Source organism: Oryza glaberrima, chromosome 3 (genome assembly GCF_000147395.1).
Source record: "Oryza glaberrima chromosome 3, OglaRS2, whole genome shotgun sequence".
Lineage (NCBI taxonomy): Eukaryota > Viridiplantae > Streptophyta > Magnoliopsida > Poales > Poaceae > Oryza > Oryza glaberrima.
The window spans coordinates 29,541,936-29,555,660 of record NC_068328.1 but is presented as its reverse complement, the minus strand read 5'-3'; the positions used below and the strand labels follow the sequence as shown (position 1 = coordinate 29,555,660).

Here is a 13,725-nt window from a genome sequence, read left to right as displayed (position 1 = left end):
CGTGTGGTGTTCTGAACGGCTAGCTGAACACGTAGTACGTACGTACGAAAGTCCAGCAGAATTCGCATTGATCTTCAATTCTTCATTAGCAGTGGAAAGTTGTTGCTCGAATGGTAATGTAGGTCTAATCCGGCATGCATCCACTAGAGTAAAGCTGATTATCCTTTAATTTGCATCCACGAGATATCGGCATCATGTAACAACGGGTTTGACGATCACTCAAAAGTCAGTCCAGCTTGGTGGGGTTCACACACAAAAGTCATGACACACTCACACACAGTCACACACTCATACACTGTATACGATAGCGACACACAATATATCCATTTATTCCATTATTCAACAACCAAATTTATCCCATCTCACGAACACGAACACAAGAATTACACAGTAACACACACATCAACAGTAGTAGAGAATTAATTCTGGAAATGGATCATCATCGATCTGATCACATCTCCCCGGTTACTTAAGTTAACTAGGCTTAGTTAGGACTGAGGCGGGCAGTTGGAGGGCGGGCCGTGCTCGAGGTGGAGGACGCAGTTCTGGCCGTCCTTGGGCGCGCACTCGCAGGCGCAGCCGTCCAGCTTCTGGTACGGGTAGTTGTCGCAGGTGATGTAGCCTCCCTGGATGCACACCACCGAGCACCTCGCCTCCTCCGCGCCGCCCATGGCGCTCATCACCACCACCGCTGCTCTCATACCAAAAGAGCAAAGAAAGAAAAGGTTGGATTCAGAAACGATCCGGGGGTGACTGGTTTAGTGGCAGATCTAAGAAGAGATAGCAAAAAAAAATCTACATCCCCTTTCTATCTACGTATAGCAATAAATTTTAGTGAGATTTTTTTTTTGAGGCTTTCATAAAACTCGCGTCAGTAGTGGGGACTCGAGACCCCGCCGTTCCTGGATCCTCCCAGTAGTGTAGGAGTAGTACTCTGTTCATGGCTAGCTAGCTAGTAGCTTACCAGAGAGGAGGAAGACGACGGCGAGGGAGAGCTTCATGGATGCCATTCTTCTTTCTCTAGCTTCTTGTCTCTCTTTGATCAATGTGCTATTTGTAGTTGTGTATTGATTTGATGCTGGTGATCCGCTGTACTCCATGTTATAGGGGGTTTGTATATATAGGGGGAAAGTAGGTAGAGGTTAGCAGCATGCACGCATGGAATTCCATGTTTCCAGCAGTGCTCTCTGTGACGGCGAAAGGTCGTGATGTGCTCATGTGCAGCTACAATGCGTTACGTACGTTGCGGATCGGTTCAACAATTAAGAAGCGAAATTTGTAACGTGCGCGTTCTACATGCCTATATATCTAGCTAATCATGTTGTAGATGCTAGTACGGAGGACGAAAATGTGAACATTTTATACTCTCTTCGTTTCATATTGTAAGACGTTTTCATCTTTTTTTTTAATCAACTTTTGTTAAGTTTAGCTAAGTTTATAGAAAAACATATAAGTGTTTTCAAAACAAAATAAGCATACTATCAAAATATATATATATTCAATGGTAGATTTGATGAACTAATTAATTTAGTGTTGTAGGTGTTAAATCTTTATATAAACACGATCAAATTTTCAAAGTGTTTTGCAATATAAAATGAAGGGAACATTATCTTTACTGACACGCAAAAAGTTTTACTTGTCAAATACTACAGAACATGGTTAGCATTATCTTCAAAAGATTGCAGCTGATGCAACGCTGTATATGTTCTTCGTTCCGGCCGTGTCGTCATCTGTTATCCGCCTCCATTATTAGCAACTAACACCACATATTTTTTTCTAGCTTGTCTTGGGCTTCAAGATCAGGTAAGGTCAGTAAGAAAGTCAAACACTTGTTTGTTTTAATCGTCAACATATTAAAATGTCTGGGTTGAAATTATTTTGTCTTGGTGTATTTAGTTCACATTAAAATTGGAAGTTTGATTAAAATTAGAACGATGTGACGGAAAAATTAAAAGTTTGTATGTGTAGAAAAGTTTTAATGTGATGAAAAAGTTGGAAGTTTGAAGAAAAAGTTAGTAACTAAATCAGTTGGTAAACTACCTTATCCTGACATTGCTTCATTGCAAATCGGTTAACGATTCAAAGTTTCTGACCTGATTCCAATCACAAGGTTCACACTAGATCTCGGGAAATATTTGACTACTGATTCTCTCCTGTACAAAAGTACAAATTGAGCTTTATCATATATAATTGTGCTATCAGATATGCTCATCGATTTCGTGATCTTTTGGGATTAATTTATTGACGGGCAAGCATTTGTATTCAAGATTACCTCAGTGAAACATAGATAAAAAAAATGCCTTGTTTTCATACAGCCAGCTAGCTAATCTGAACTCTGAACATACAGCAGTGTCCAATTCCCACTATTTATTTCTTCCAACTTCCAATTAAGAGCAAGTTTAATAGTATAGTCCACTGCTAGCTCCAATTTATCTATAGCCAATCTAATAACCAATTCATACAATAGTTGCTTACTATACTATTAATATATGGTCTTACATATCATACACACATTACGTCTTGGAGTCCGCGCTGCAGCTGTCTACAAATCTGTAGTCCGTTACTCTTCTCTCATCTTTTATCTCATTAAAATATGTTTATAGCTGGCTAATAGTCTGCTATTATACTTGCTCTAAGCATGATGGCATGCTTGACGCTCATTTTCTTTTTTTCTTTTGGAATTGAACATAATTATCAACCCAGCAATTATCTTAGGACTTGTTTAGATATGCGAGGATTAGATACAATCCCTTTCAATCAGCGGTGATCTTAGTTAATTCCAGTACATACTTTGGGATTGGGGCATAAACTTACCTACCCAAACAAGCATATTCCTTGGTACTAGTGTAGTCAAATTCAGATCACAATATTGACTTCTGTTTTTATAAAAAAACAGATCATTGACTATAGGCACGATTGGACTCGAGATCGATAGCGGATATCAAACTTAACAAACTCCAATAAACTCTAAATTAATTTTACACACGTCTGGAGAACACGACGAATCTCTTTGTGCCTCGATCACATTTTGGCTTGTCCTTCAAGGGATTCGCTGCAAGATGACCTTAAAAGGATGTAACCAGTAAAGGAACCGAAAATGCATGTACGATCATGTCACCGTTTTATTTTCCTTAGAACCTTATCCCCAAGTCTGGTCAAAATAGTCTGAATTCCTCAATGAAACGATAGATATTGAAAATTTCAAGGGTTTGGGTTACATATTTTCCCACCAGCTTTCGACTCAAGATCGAATAATATCTTGCAACATTTGAGCCAAAGCCCAAAGTAGTACTCCATCTGAAACATAAATATTTAACGACATTAAACATAAAATTTGGTCAAACTTTAAAAATTTTAATATGTTGATGACGGTTCGCGACAGCACATGGCCAGTATCTTGTGTGTTTATTCAATGGCTTTGTGCTGTTTTTCACATTACCGATCTGTAGCACGTATAGCTGAAGGAACCCCATCAGGGCACGCTTACGCTGGTTTGTTCTAAGCTCGGCGGGCTAGGTACATAGGAGGTCGTTCAGCACGCGTATGCATGTAGATTTATCTTGAAAAATACTAATATAATATGATAAACTTATTTGCATACGCCGTAGATTTATTTAAATACAAAATCCATCGTTATAGTTTTAAAATTTTGATTAAATAATATTATAGAAGTTAAATATTTATGACCGAACATAGTACATATACAGAAGCTTGTCAAGCTGTGACACAAAGGAAGCAAGAGGCAGCCATGCAGGATTCCTCTTGATCGTTTTATTACAGCATTTGGGAATTTGGAGTTCCGAACACACCTTAAGGAGTGACACAAAGGAGGCACACGTATGGCCACACGACTCACACAGGTTTCGTGCAGCCACTTACTTCCCCCGTCCTAGAATATAAGAGTTTTTAGCTAGATGTAACACATCCTAATACTACGAGTATATTCAGATTCGTAGTATTTAAATATATCGCATCCAATTAAAAGTCTTTATATTTTAGGACGGATGAAGTAATTCACATGCAGTGACACACACAAGAACGTGCAAGTGGAAGAGCGACGACGACACCATCCTTTCCCTGCGTTTTCCGATCAGCACTGCTGCGTGGAGCCGTCGGCGAGATGGACGACGCAGTCGACGCCATCCGGCGGCGCGCACCTGCAGGCGCACCCGTAGAGCTGCTCGTATGGATGGTTGCTGCAGGTGATGTACGTCCCTTTAGCGCAGAACAGTGTGCAGACCGCTTCAGTGTGCTCGATCCTCTCCAGCATCACTAGGCCTAAAAAATTTCAGAAAGGGGTGAAAGATAGTATAGCTTTGCACTGACTGAACCAAATCTTAATACAAAGATGTGCAAGTCTTTAACGAAATTTTGGAGAGTTTAATTACCTGAGATTAGGAGGACACATGCGAGGGAGAGTTTGATGGAGGCCATGTGTGTTGCTGTGCAGTGTGTAGACTGCGCAGTGGACACACTCAATGGCTCTATGTTTGAAATTCAAGCTACCCAGCCTGGGTTGATATAGAGGCTGAGAAGGTTTGACCTTCACTAGATGATACTACATTGTTATATTAGAAAACTTGCTTCGATAGATTTTTGGTGAAATGTTAACACCGACGGAGGGCGTAATTTCTTTTCACACCAAGATCGGCTTCAGATGAAGTAACCAAAGTGATCTTTTGGTGAAATTGGTAACTATCAATTTGTTGAATATTTGTCGAATATGAATGATAAAGACCAATCCTTACAATCTAAAGTCCCACTTTAAGTTTGATTGCTAAGGTGAGCTGTAAAAAAAAAAGAGCATCTAAAAAGCTGCCGTAAGTTTTTTAAGTAAAAAACTTCCAAATGTAACTATAGTCACTGTAACTACATTATAACTCCGATAGAACTAATATAATACTTGCATTCAAGTATGGTTTGGTTAGTTAGCATAAAAATCTTACACGTAACATGTGTGAAAATTTTCTTTCTAGCAATTTGTTCCCTTCATGCACAAATCTCGAGACTATCCGATGGTCACAAATCTAAATGTTTTAGAGGGGGGGGAACTTATGGAAGTTTTCTAGCAAATCCGAAAAAAATTGAGAAAAGCTTTACTAAGCAGTGGCACAAGGAAGCAAAGACTGCAAGAGCCAGAAGCAGCTTCCTCTTGATCGTTATTACGAAAACCACCATTGATCATCATCGATCCTAACAGTTCTCATGGAGACACAGATACATACAAGAACAACTGAAACACAAGTGAAAGAACACCACAATGCCAATGCCAATGCCATCAGCACTTGCTCGTGGAGCCGTCGGCGTAGTGGACGACGCAGTCCTTGCCGCCCGGCGGTGCGCACTTGCAGGCGCACCCGTAGAGCGCCTCGCCTGGACGGTTGCAGCAGGTGATGTATGTTCCTCGCGCGCACAGCATGTTGCACGCTGCTGCTGCTGCTTCACTGCTTTCGATCTTCCCCAGCATCACGAGACCTAGCTAGTTCAGAAATTAAGCATTGCAGACAAAAAAAAAAGGGTATCACAAGTTCAGTATGAGACTAGTACTACTGTGGCGCATTGCATGCAGTATATATGCTTTTAATTAATTACCCGAGATTAGGAGGACGAGTGTGAGGGAAAGCTTGATGGATCCGGCCATGTTTGGTTGATTGCTGCGGCAGTGTACAGTCCTAGCTATTAGCACACTCTCTGTGATTTGATCTAGCTCCAGCATCAAGATAGATAGTTTGGGTTGAGTTGATATAGAGAGAGATAGAGAAGGTTGAGCCTTCACTAGATGATACTACCACGTTGTTGGCAACAACTTGCTTCAATGTATAAGATTTTCGGTGAATTGTTAACGCACATCGAAGGAGGCGACGCGTTCTGCGTCTTCAGCGTCAGTGAAGTCAATGGTATAACGTTGTCTTGGTTGTCGATCTGCACCACCATCTTGCAGCGCGTAGCCAGATGATGGCCTTTGTGCAGCGTCGGAGATTAAAAAGAACTAGAAAATCAGCGCGCCTATTGGCGCGCTAGTTTGTATATAGCCCGTGTATATTATCTATAGCTTCATTAGAACATAGAAAAATTTGGATGATATTTAGATTTATTTTTGCCTTATTGTTGAATATTAAGATGAATCCAAATAGAAAAGTAATTTACACTTGTTAAAAAAATTTGTTGGTTAATTTGTGGACGCGCTGTTTAGCTTTGACAAATGATTTCATATGCTATTAGGGAAAGAAAAGAAAATGTATGTTTACTAAAAAAATGGATTTCACCAAACCTGAGAGTATTGCAAACAATTCATTAGAATTTTTATTGATGGTGGAAAATACATATCATAAAATACATTTATGGAGATTACAGTCCAATCAATTATGTTATTTTTTCATAAATTTACCGTTTATAAATTGTAGTACGCCGTATTTATTTATATATTTTTACAAAATTATTTTTTGATTTTTACTTTTCCTCTCCTTTTGTTTTACATGCTCTCTCTAATGGTGCAATGGTGCACCGCTAGCATATGAGCTGTGCAGGGCCACGTGGCAAGGCCCATGCACGGATTACTGGGCTCTACAGCCCAGCTAGGCACCACCGGTAGATAAAGTCTGGAACTGTTTTTTTCTCTGTTTTTTTTCGGCGTGATTGCATGACATATAGATCAATCGCAAATACGCTTGATTACCGCAGCCCACTCGCGCGTTTCGCTACATCGCTAAAAATTTACGGCGCCACGTGGACCAATGGAATGTCGGCAAAAGTGCCGGCTTTAGATTAGTAGATTGATCACTGAACTCACACAGGAAATCAGACAGTGGCAGAGCAAATGCCATTAGATGAAGATGGCTTTGTTCAGTATAGTTTTTTTTTAAAAAAAGGAAGTTCATTATAGTAACCAGCAGAACATTAATTTTGCTTTGCTCCAAGCCCATAGCACAACGTAAAAGAAAATCACACTCATGAGGCCTTCGATATGAAGCAGCTAATTGCTGTTTTGGTTGATCTGAACAAAGGATTCAAATTCGGAGAATGAGATAGTACTTGCGAGAGATGACGATGTGCCAAAAAGGATTTAAAACGGTTTACTTATTTGGGCCTTTGGATGTGCATGGGCCGGACAGAATCAGGAATTGGGCCTCACGAACCAAACTGTGTGTAGTTGGGCCTATAAACCTGAACAGATCTGTACTATCAACGCAATTAATTACGAGAATCAACGTCCTATCGAGGAGTATAATTATTCTAGATTTTCCAAGTTTTGTCCGCAAAGCAAAACGTACGTTTATATTTCGAAGCAATCCACCGTGAATCCCTAATAATTTATTTGCACCCATCACGAGAGGTAATTGGAAATACTGACACGCACACACAAGTACAGGTAGGAGTACTAGTTACTTCCATTCCACCGGGATATATATAAAGAAAATGATGAATTTCGCTTGAAAATGGGTTTGGTTTGCAGATATTTGTGATCCTTCCAGACGCCGTCGACATGTCAAAAACTATTCAACTCTCGCGCGAAGAAACGCCCCGCGTGCAACGTACTTAACGACGTTAACGTGTCGTGGGCTCGTGGCTTTTCATCGGTCAAAGCTACGGCGCCCACAGGTCCACTGCCACGTCAAACGGGACATTCCTGGCTGTCCGATTATTTTCAGGTTCGTAGCGGCCGTTAGATCCGCTTCCGTGTGTTCGTAATTGGCGGTTTATGGCCGCGTGGCGCGGGTTCCCACGATTATACCCCTGACGGAAATACGAAATCGCTCGGTGCACACGGGCGTGGGAGAAAAACTGTACACAGAAGAGCTCTGGAATGTAAAAGTAAACAGGTAAATTGGCTAAATTCTAAAGTTAAATTTATACTGATATTTTGAGATTTAGGCTGAGTTTATTTCTGTTAGCATGTTTCCCAAACTAATAAACGATACGTTTTGTGTGAAAAAATATGTATAGAAATATTTTTCAAATGTGAGAATTTTTGCCTGGAGAGTAGCTTCAAACAGTTTAGCGACTTTGGAAAATAAAAAGAAGAGAAATTTGGAAGAAAAAAAAACATATATCTGTTCTATTTGTGACAGAGAGAAGGAGGATGCAACTCATGCCCTGTGCAGATATATTCATGCTAGCCATCTCTGGGCATCCTTATACAAGACAGACAATATCCCTAAGGAAGTACTTATCTCACTTCCACGAAAAAAAGCAAACACTAGTACTCCTTTGCTCCGAGGAATCCTACCTTCTCCAAAGGTAGAATCCCTCTCACTTTAAAACACTAGAGTTTTGGGTACTAAAAAAACGAGTGGTTTCCGGGCTCGCCTCTTCGAGGGGCTTCCGCTCGTGGACAACCTCACTCCGGGTCTTACCCACCCTCGAGTCCAATCTCGGGTGGGCGCTTAGGCATACCCTATTCACTTGGATATTCAGAATATTCAGTTTGGCACTAACTGGCTTTTTGACTGTATTGAAGGTCTATATGCGTATGAGTGTGCCATGTTCTTGATGGTTCTTTGGAGGAACTGGTTTGTGAGGAATGAACTCATCCGTGATAAAGTAGCCCCGCCAATTGAGGTCTCAAAGAGATTCATTGTAAGCTATGTAGACACACTGTTTTAAATCCAGCAAAATCCTTCTATCGACCTGATAAAGGGCAAATATGGTTAATTCAGTCAAGAAATCGCCAAGATCCCATGCCTCGCCCAAGCCTCAGCTGCGATGGGAAAGACCACCAGTGGGGTGGATGAAACTAAACATAGATGGCTCCTTTGATAGTAGTGCAGAGAAAGGGGGTGTCGGGGCAATTCTTCGGGATAGCGCTGGGAAAACCATCTTTGCTTCCGGTAAGGCAATCGAGAGATGCAGTGAGGCACTGGAATCTGAACTCCGGGCGTTTATGGATGGTCTATCAAAGGCAGTTCAGTGGACTTTACTCCTAATAGTGATTGAGATAGATTGTCTCATAGTTCATCATCTTCTTGATAGCAAGTAGAAGGACCGTTTGGTGTTTGCTATCATCATTCAGGAAGCGAAGTCGCTTGTTGCTGGCGGTGATAGAGAGATTGTCATCAGGAAAGTGAGTCGAGGCCAAAATTCAGTTAGCCACTTCCTCACAAACAAAGGTAGGGTGGAGTCTTGTTCGTTTTTTGGTTGGAAGAAAATTGTAGTCCTCTTATAGTCTGTGGAATTATTGATTCTGAGTAATATATGTTTTTCTTCCCCGCACAAAAAATATTTTTCAAAAATCCAAATAAATCATTTTCTAGTTCACACTAATTAATATTTAATTAATAATATGATTAATAATTTGTCTAGTTTTTTTTAGCCTTGAGCCGCCAACAGCTACCGCCGACTTGCCATATAGCCCTACCGAACTCGATTAGCTTTAGACAAAAAAAAAATGCTCCCGTGACTAGCGAATTGTTCTCATCTCTATTGTTGGTTTTGCATTAAGGTTAACGGCATTCTCAATAGGCTAATTTCTCTTAGAAAATTTGCCAATCAATTACATTTTTTTTTGCGGGGATCAATTACATTTTATAATAAATAATCTAAAAGGAATATTTGATTTTGCTGGCCTCAATCATGTAACATTTTCGAGAGAAAGTTATTAGTAGACGCGTGTTGCCGTCCAGGACTCCATGGTTGTACACCTAGCAAAATTGCCTGTCAAAACAACAGGCGCGTCATTAGCGTTAAACACCTCTCGCAAACCCATGTGCCCCACGTCGCAGTGACACACAAATCCACTCTTGTAATCAAACCCCCCCCCCCCCCCCCCCCCCCCCACCCATTTGACGCCATAAATTCCAACGAACTCGCGCAACACGGGGAGACAATTTCTTCTTCGGCTCGTTTCCTTTCGTTTCGTTTCCAAGCCGCCCAGATCTCGCTTCTAGAACCTTCCACTCCAGGGCGGAGGCGGGATGCCTCCTCAGGAGCCCGCTCCCGCGGCGAACGGCGCCGCCCCTGCCCCCGCCCCCACCGCCGCGGCGGCTGCGGCGGGAGGCAAGCGCCGGAAGCGGGGTCGGTGGGCGGCGGCCGCGGGGGTGGGGGCGCTGCTCGTGGCGCTCCTCGCCGTCGCCGTCAGCTCGCGCAGCTTCCCGGCGGCCTCCTCGTCCTCGCGCGGCGGAGACTGCGGCTGCCCCGTGAGTTCTCTCGCCCGTTGCTGTTGTTGGAGGGTGTGATCTGTGGCCGTGGGAGAACTTGTTTCTCGTGTGTGGCGAGTCGGTTTTTGATTTTTGGTGTGTTGTGCGTTGTGCTGCTAGGGGACGAGGAAGTACACGGGGATGGTGGAGGATTGCTGCTGCGACTACGAGACGGTGGACGCCATCAACGAGGAGGTGCTGCACCCGATCCTGCAGGAGCTCGTCACTTTGCCCTTCTTCAGGTACTTCAAGGTGAGGATGGATCCATGGCCTTTTTGCAATCGTTAGTGTGCGATATTAGTGATTGCAGAAAATGTATGTTGTAGTTATGTTTTGGAGAGCTAGAATTGCTGAAATTTAAAGCGATCCATGCGTGACTGAAGAATGTGGCCATGTGGCTGTGGCGCATAAATGTAGAATCATTTCCCAAACGCATATTGTGTGTTCTATTTACCAGATTGATGCGTTTGGTACTGTAGTGGTGATGCGCGGTTGCATCCTGGGGTTTTTAAGGTTCAGATAGCAGGCAATGGTATCTGTTCTACCCCCCCCCCCCCCCCCCCTCTATTTGGCAATGAATTTTCACAACTAAACAGATTAGTTTGGTGGAGCATTAGGTGAGACGTGTTGCCCCGCAAAAAAAAAAAACGGTGAGACATGCTGGCTACCTTATGGTGATATATAGCTTCAATGTCAGATTAATCTTAGTCTTGTTGTTTCTACATTTCCTTGCAGTGGCAATCAATAACTAAACTTAAGATTTGTGGTCAAGGAGATAGTATTGATTAATTGATGCATGCCTGAAAATTCTGCTCTTAGTCCTGTTTCTAGCAAAGGTGGGATTGACTGGTGTAGTATTTTCTCAGTTAGAGCACTTAACCAACTACCATCTTGCACCTACAGATACTGACGTGTAAAATGCTGAGGAGTCAGCATGTCATACACGCTGCCTGACTATTTTATTTGTTAACTTTGTGTATGATTGCACCAAAATATGACATTGAAAATAAACACTCAAAAAAATTCACTTGTTTATTTGCTTTCTTGTTTAGGTTAAATTGTGGTGTGACTGCCCTTTCTGGGCTGATGATGGAATGTGTCGGCTTAGGGATTGTAGTGTCTGTGAGTGCCCAGAGAATGAGTTTCCTGAGCCATTCAAGAAGCCTTACAGTGGCCTTTCTCCAGATAGTATGATCTGTCAGGAAGGAAAACCACAGGCTACTGTTGATAGAACCCTTGATGCCAAGGTTTTCAAAGGATGGATTGAAACCGACAATCCATGGACATATGACGATGAGACTGATAATGGTAAAGTTGTTTTTGCATCCTTTTAGTATATTGTGTCCCTTTTGTGTGTTCTTTATTACTATATGTGACAGTTGCTGAAAAAAACATCATTTCAGCTGAGATGACTTATGTGAATCTTCAACTCAACCCTGAACGTTACACTGGCTATACTGGTGATTCTGCTCGCAGAATATGGGACTCTGTCTACAAAGAAAACTGTCCAAAATGTAAGCATATGTGCTCCCAGATACGTTTACCATGCCACTCTTGACTTCTCGTTTCATTTGCACTGTAATTTGGAAATGCAAGTAGAAATGTCTAATTCTTTATATATTTCATTCCAACTCTTTTTTTTTCCTGTGTTACTTGTATTTTATCTATTGTCTATCTCCTGCCTTACTTTATACGATTAATTTTGAGGGAGCTCAACATATATATGATGGTATCATTTGCTTTCGTTCCTGTATCAATAAAATTATCTGAACACAGGTTTTTAAATTGTATCGGTTTCTTTCAGATCCGTCTGAAGAAATGTGTCAGGAGAAGAAGGCACTGTACAAGCTAATTTCAGGGTTGCACTCCTCAATTTCAGTACACATTGCTTATGATTATCTTCTAGATGAATCTGCCAACTTGGTATGTGCCATTATTATGCCCCTGAGTTAGTATTTGTTAGATCATTTTTCATAATTGTTTGACAAATTGTGATGCAAATGACCACAGTGGGGACATAATCTTCCTTTGCTGTATGACCGTGTTCTGAAGTACCCCGAGCGTGTACAAAATTTGTACTTCACTTACCTGTTTGTTCTTCGGGCTGTGACAAAGGTTCCTCCTTCTCCCTTGCTTTAAAATCGAACTCTTTGTTTTGCATGGTACTCATGTACTACAAGGTTAAGCTGCCAATTTTCTGTTCTAAAGCTTGCTGCATATAATAGTTTTATTTGGCTTTTGCAGGCAGCAGATTACCTTGAGCAGGCTGAGTACAACACCGGCAATCCTGAAGAGGACTTGAAAACACAGTCTTTAGTGAAGCAATTGCTTTACAACCCCAAATTAAGATCAGCGTGCCCGTTACCATTTGATGAAGCAAAACTCTGGCAAGGTGAAAATGGCCCTGAGCTAAAGCAGGAGATTCAGAAGCAATTTAGAAATATCAGGTGTGTGTTCATGTTATTCATGTTTTCAGTTCATAATATGCACTTGTCTGATTCAAAATCATATCCTTGGAATGTTATTTTCACAGTGCAATTATGGATTGTGTTGGATGTGAGAAGTGTCGATTATGGGGAAAGCTCCAAGTTCTTGGTCTCGGTACTGCATTGAAGATTCTTTTCTCTGTTGATGGAGAGAACCATTTGAATCAATCAGTACGTATCTCATTTAATTTTTACTCTTGGCTTTATCATTATGCAACATAAAGTAATATGTTTAAGACTCCTTTGTGTTCAATTGGTTGGACCATGCTCCAGTTTGAGTGCTTTATTTGGCAGATTGCGCTCATATTACCTAATTCCTTAACACTTGCTGTTGATGATCACAAAAAATCTTAAGTTGTGGATTGTCTTAACAATTTACTAGTAGCAGTAGTTACTTTTTGGCATGAGAGCAACAGGAAATACTGTTCAAATTTACTGTTGAATACATTTAAGATGTTTGCAATGGTGATGAGTCTGACAATTTGTCTTCTGGGTAAATTATTCAGCTCCAGCTGCAGCGAAATGAGGTCATTGCACTAGTAAACCTTCTGAATAGGCTGTCAGAATCTGTCAACTTTGTACATGAAAAAGGAGCATCAATTGAGGATGTCATTAAACAACAGAGCTCTTCTACTGTGAAACCGGTGTTTCCTATCTGAATCGTGAAATAGTAAGTGTTAATTTTTTTCCTCAGGCAGATTTTTTTTAAAAAAAAAGACATACTCATACCCTTTCGTTCTTCAACATATGGTTTCTGCAGGCGTTAAACTGAGATGTATTTACAACTTTGATCCATACTAGAACAATGATGTAGGTGCTGGGGTGAAGCTTACTAGAGAATTTTGCAGATCCTAGACAGAAGATATACAGAACTTTGAGAGCCAAACAATTGCAATTTTCGATGTAAATCGTGGTATTTGGCAATGGGACCTCTTTTGTAAGGGATCACTGCCCATTTTGCAATGTTGCATGATCAAAGAGATGATGTCCTAACATGCCCATAGACTTCTTCATGTGTAAACTGTGAATCTGTGATCATATTGCTAACAAGCAAAAGCTTTTTGCCAATCTAATTGGATGTTGTCCGCCTTCGATTCAACTATTAT

General features: G+C 41.2%; 3 protein-coding genes across 3 annotated transcripts; 1 reads left to right on the top strand and 2 right to left on the bottom strand.

The window, feature by feature from the left end:
- Window positions 1-300: 300 nt before the first annotated feature.
- On the bottom strand, window positions 301-1,087 carry LOC127768268 (uncharacterized). The gene is made up of 2 exons (XM_052293818.1): window positions 965-1,087; window positions 301-691 (listed from the first exon to the last, which is right to left on the bottom strand). Exons 1-2 carry the CDS (start codon window positions 1,008-1,010, stop codon window positions 489-491), a joined length of 249 nt encoding a protein of 82 aa, XP_052149778.1. The 5' UTR covers window positions 1,011-1,087; the 3' UTR covers window positions 301-488.
- Window positions 1,088-3,722: 2,635 nt separating this feature from the next.
- LOC127768722 (uncharacterized) lies at window positions 3,723-4,477 on the bottom strand. Its single transcript, XM_052294349.1, has 2 exons — window positions 4,389-4,477; window positions 3,723-4,278 (listed from the first exon to the last, which is right to left on the bottom strand). The coding sequence occupies exons 1-2, from the start codon at window positions 4,432-4,434 to the stop codon at window positions 4,091-4,093; spliced, it is 234 nt and encodes a 77-aa protein (XP_052150309.1). The 5' UTR covers window positions 4,435-4,477; the 3' UTR covers window positions 3,723-4,090.
- Window positions 4,478-9,811: 5,334 nt separating this feature from the next.
- On the top strand, window positions 9,812-13,692 carry LOC127765358 (endoplasmic reticulum oxidoreductin-1-like). The gene is made up of 10 exons (XM_052290236.1): window positions 9,812-10,133; window positions 10,254-10,385; window positions 11,186-11,441; window positions 11,537-11,647; window positions 11,938-12,056; window positions 12,144-12,248; window positions 12,378-12,580; window positions 12,667-12,790; window positions 13,126-13,289; window positions 13,380-13,692. Exons 1-9 carry the CDS (start codon window positions 9,912-9,914, stop codon window positions 13,276-13,278), a joined length of 1,425 nt encoding a protein of 474 aa, XP_052146196.1. The 5' UTR covers window positions 9,812-9,911; the 3' UTR covers window positions 13,279-13,289; window positions 13,380-13,692.
- The last annotated feature ends 33 nt before the right edge of the window (window positions 13,693-13,725 follow it).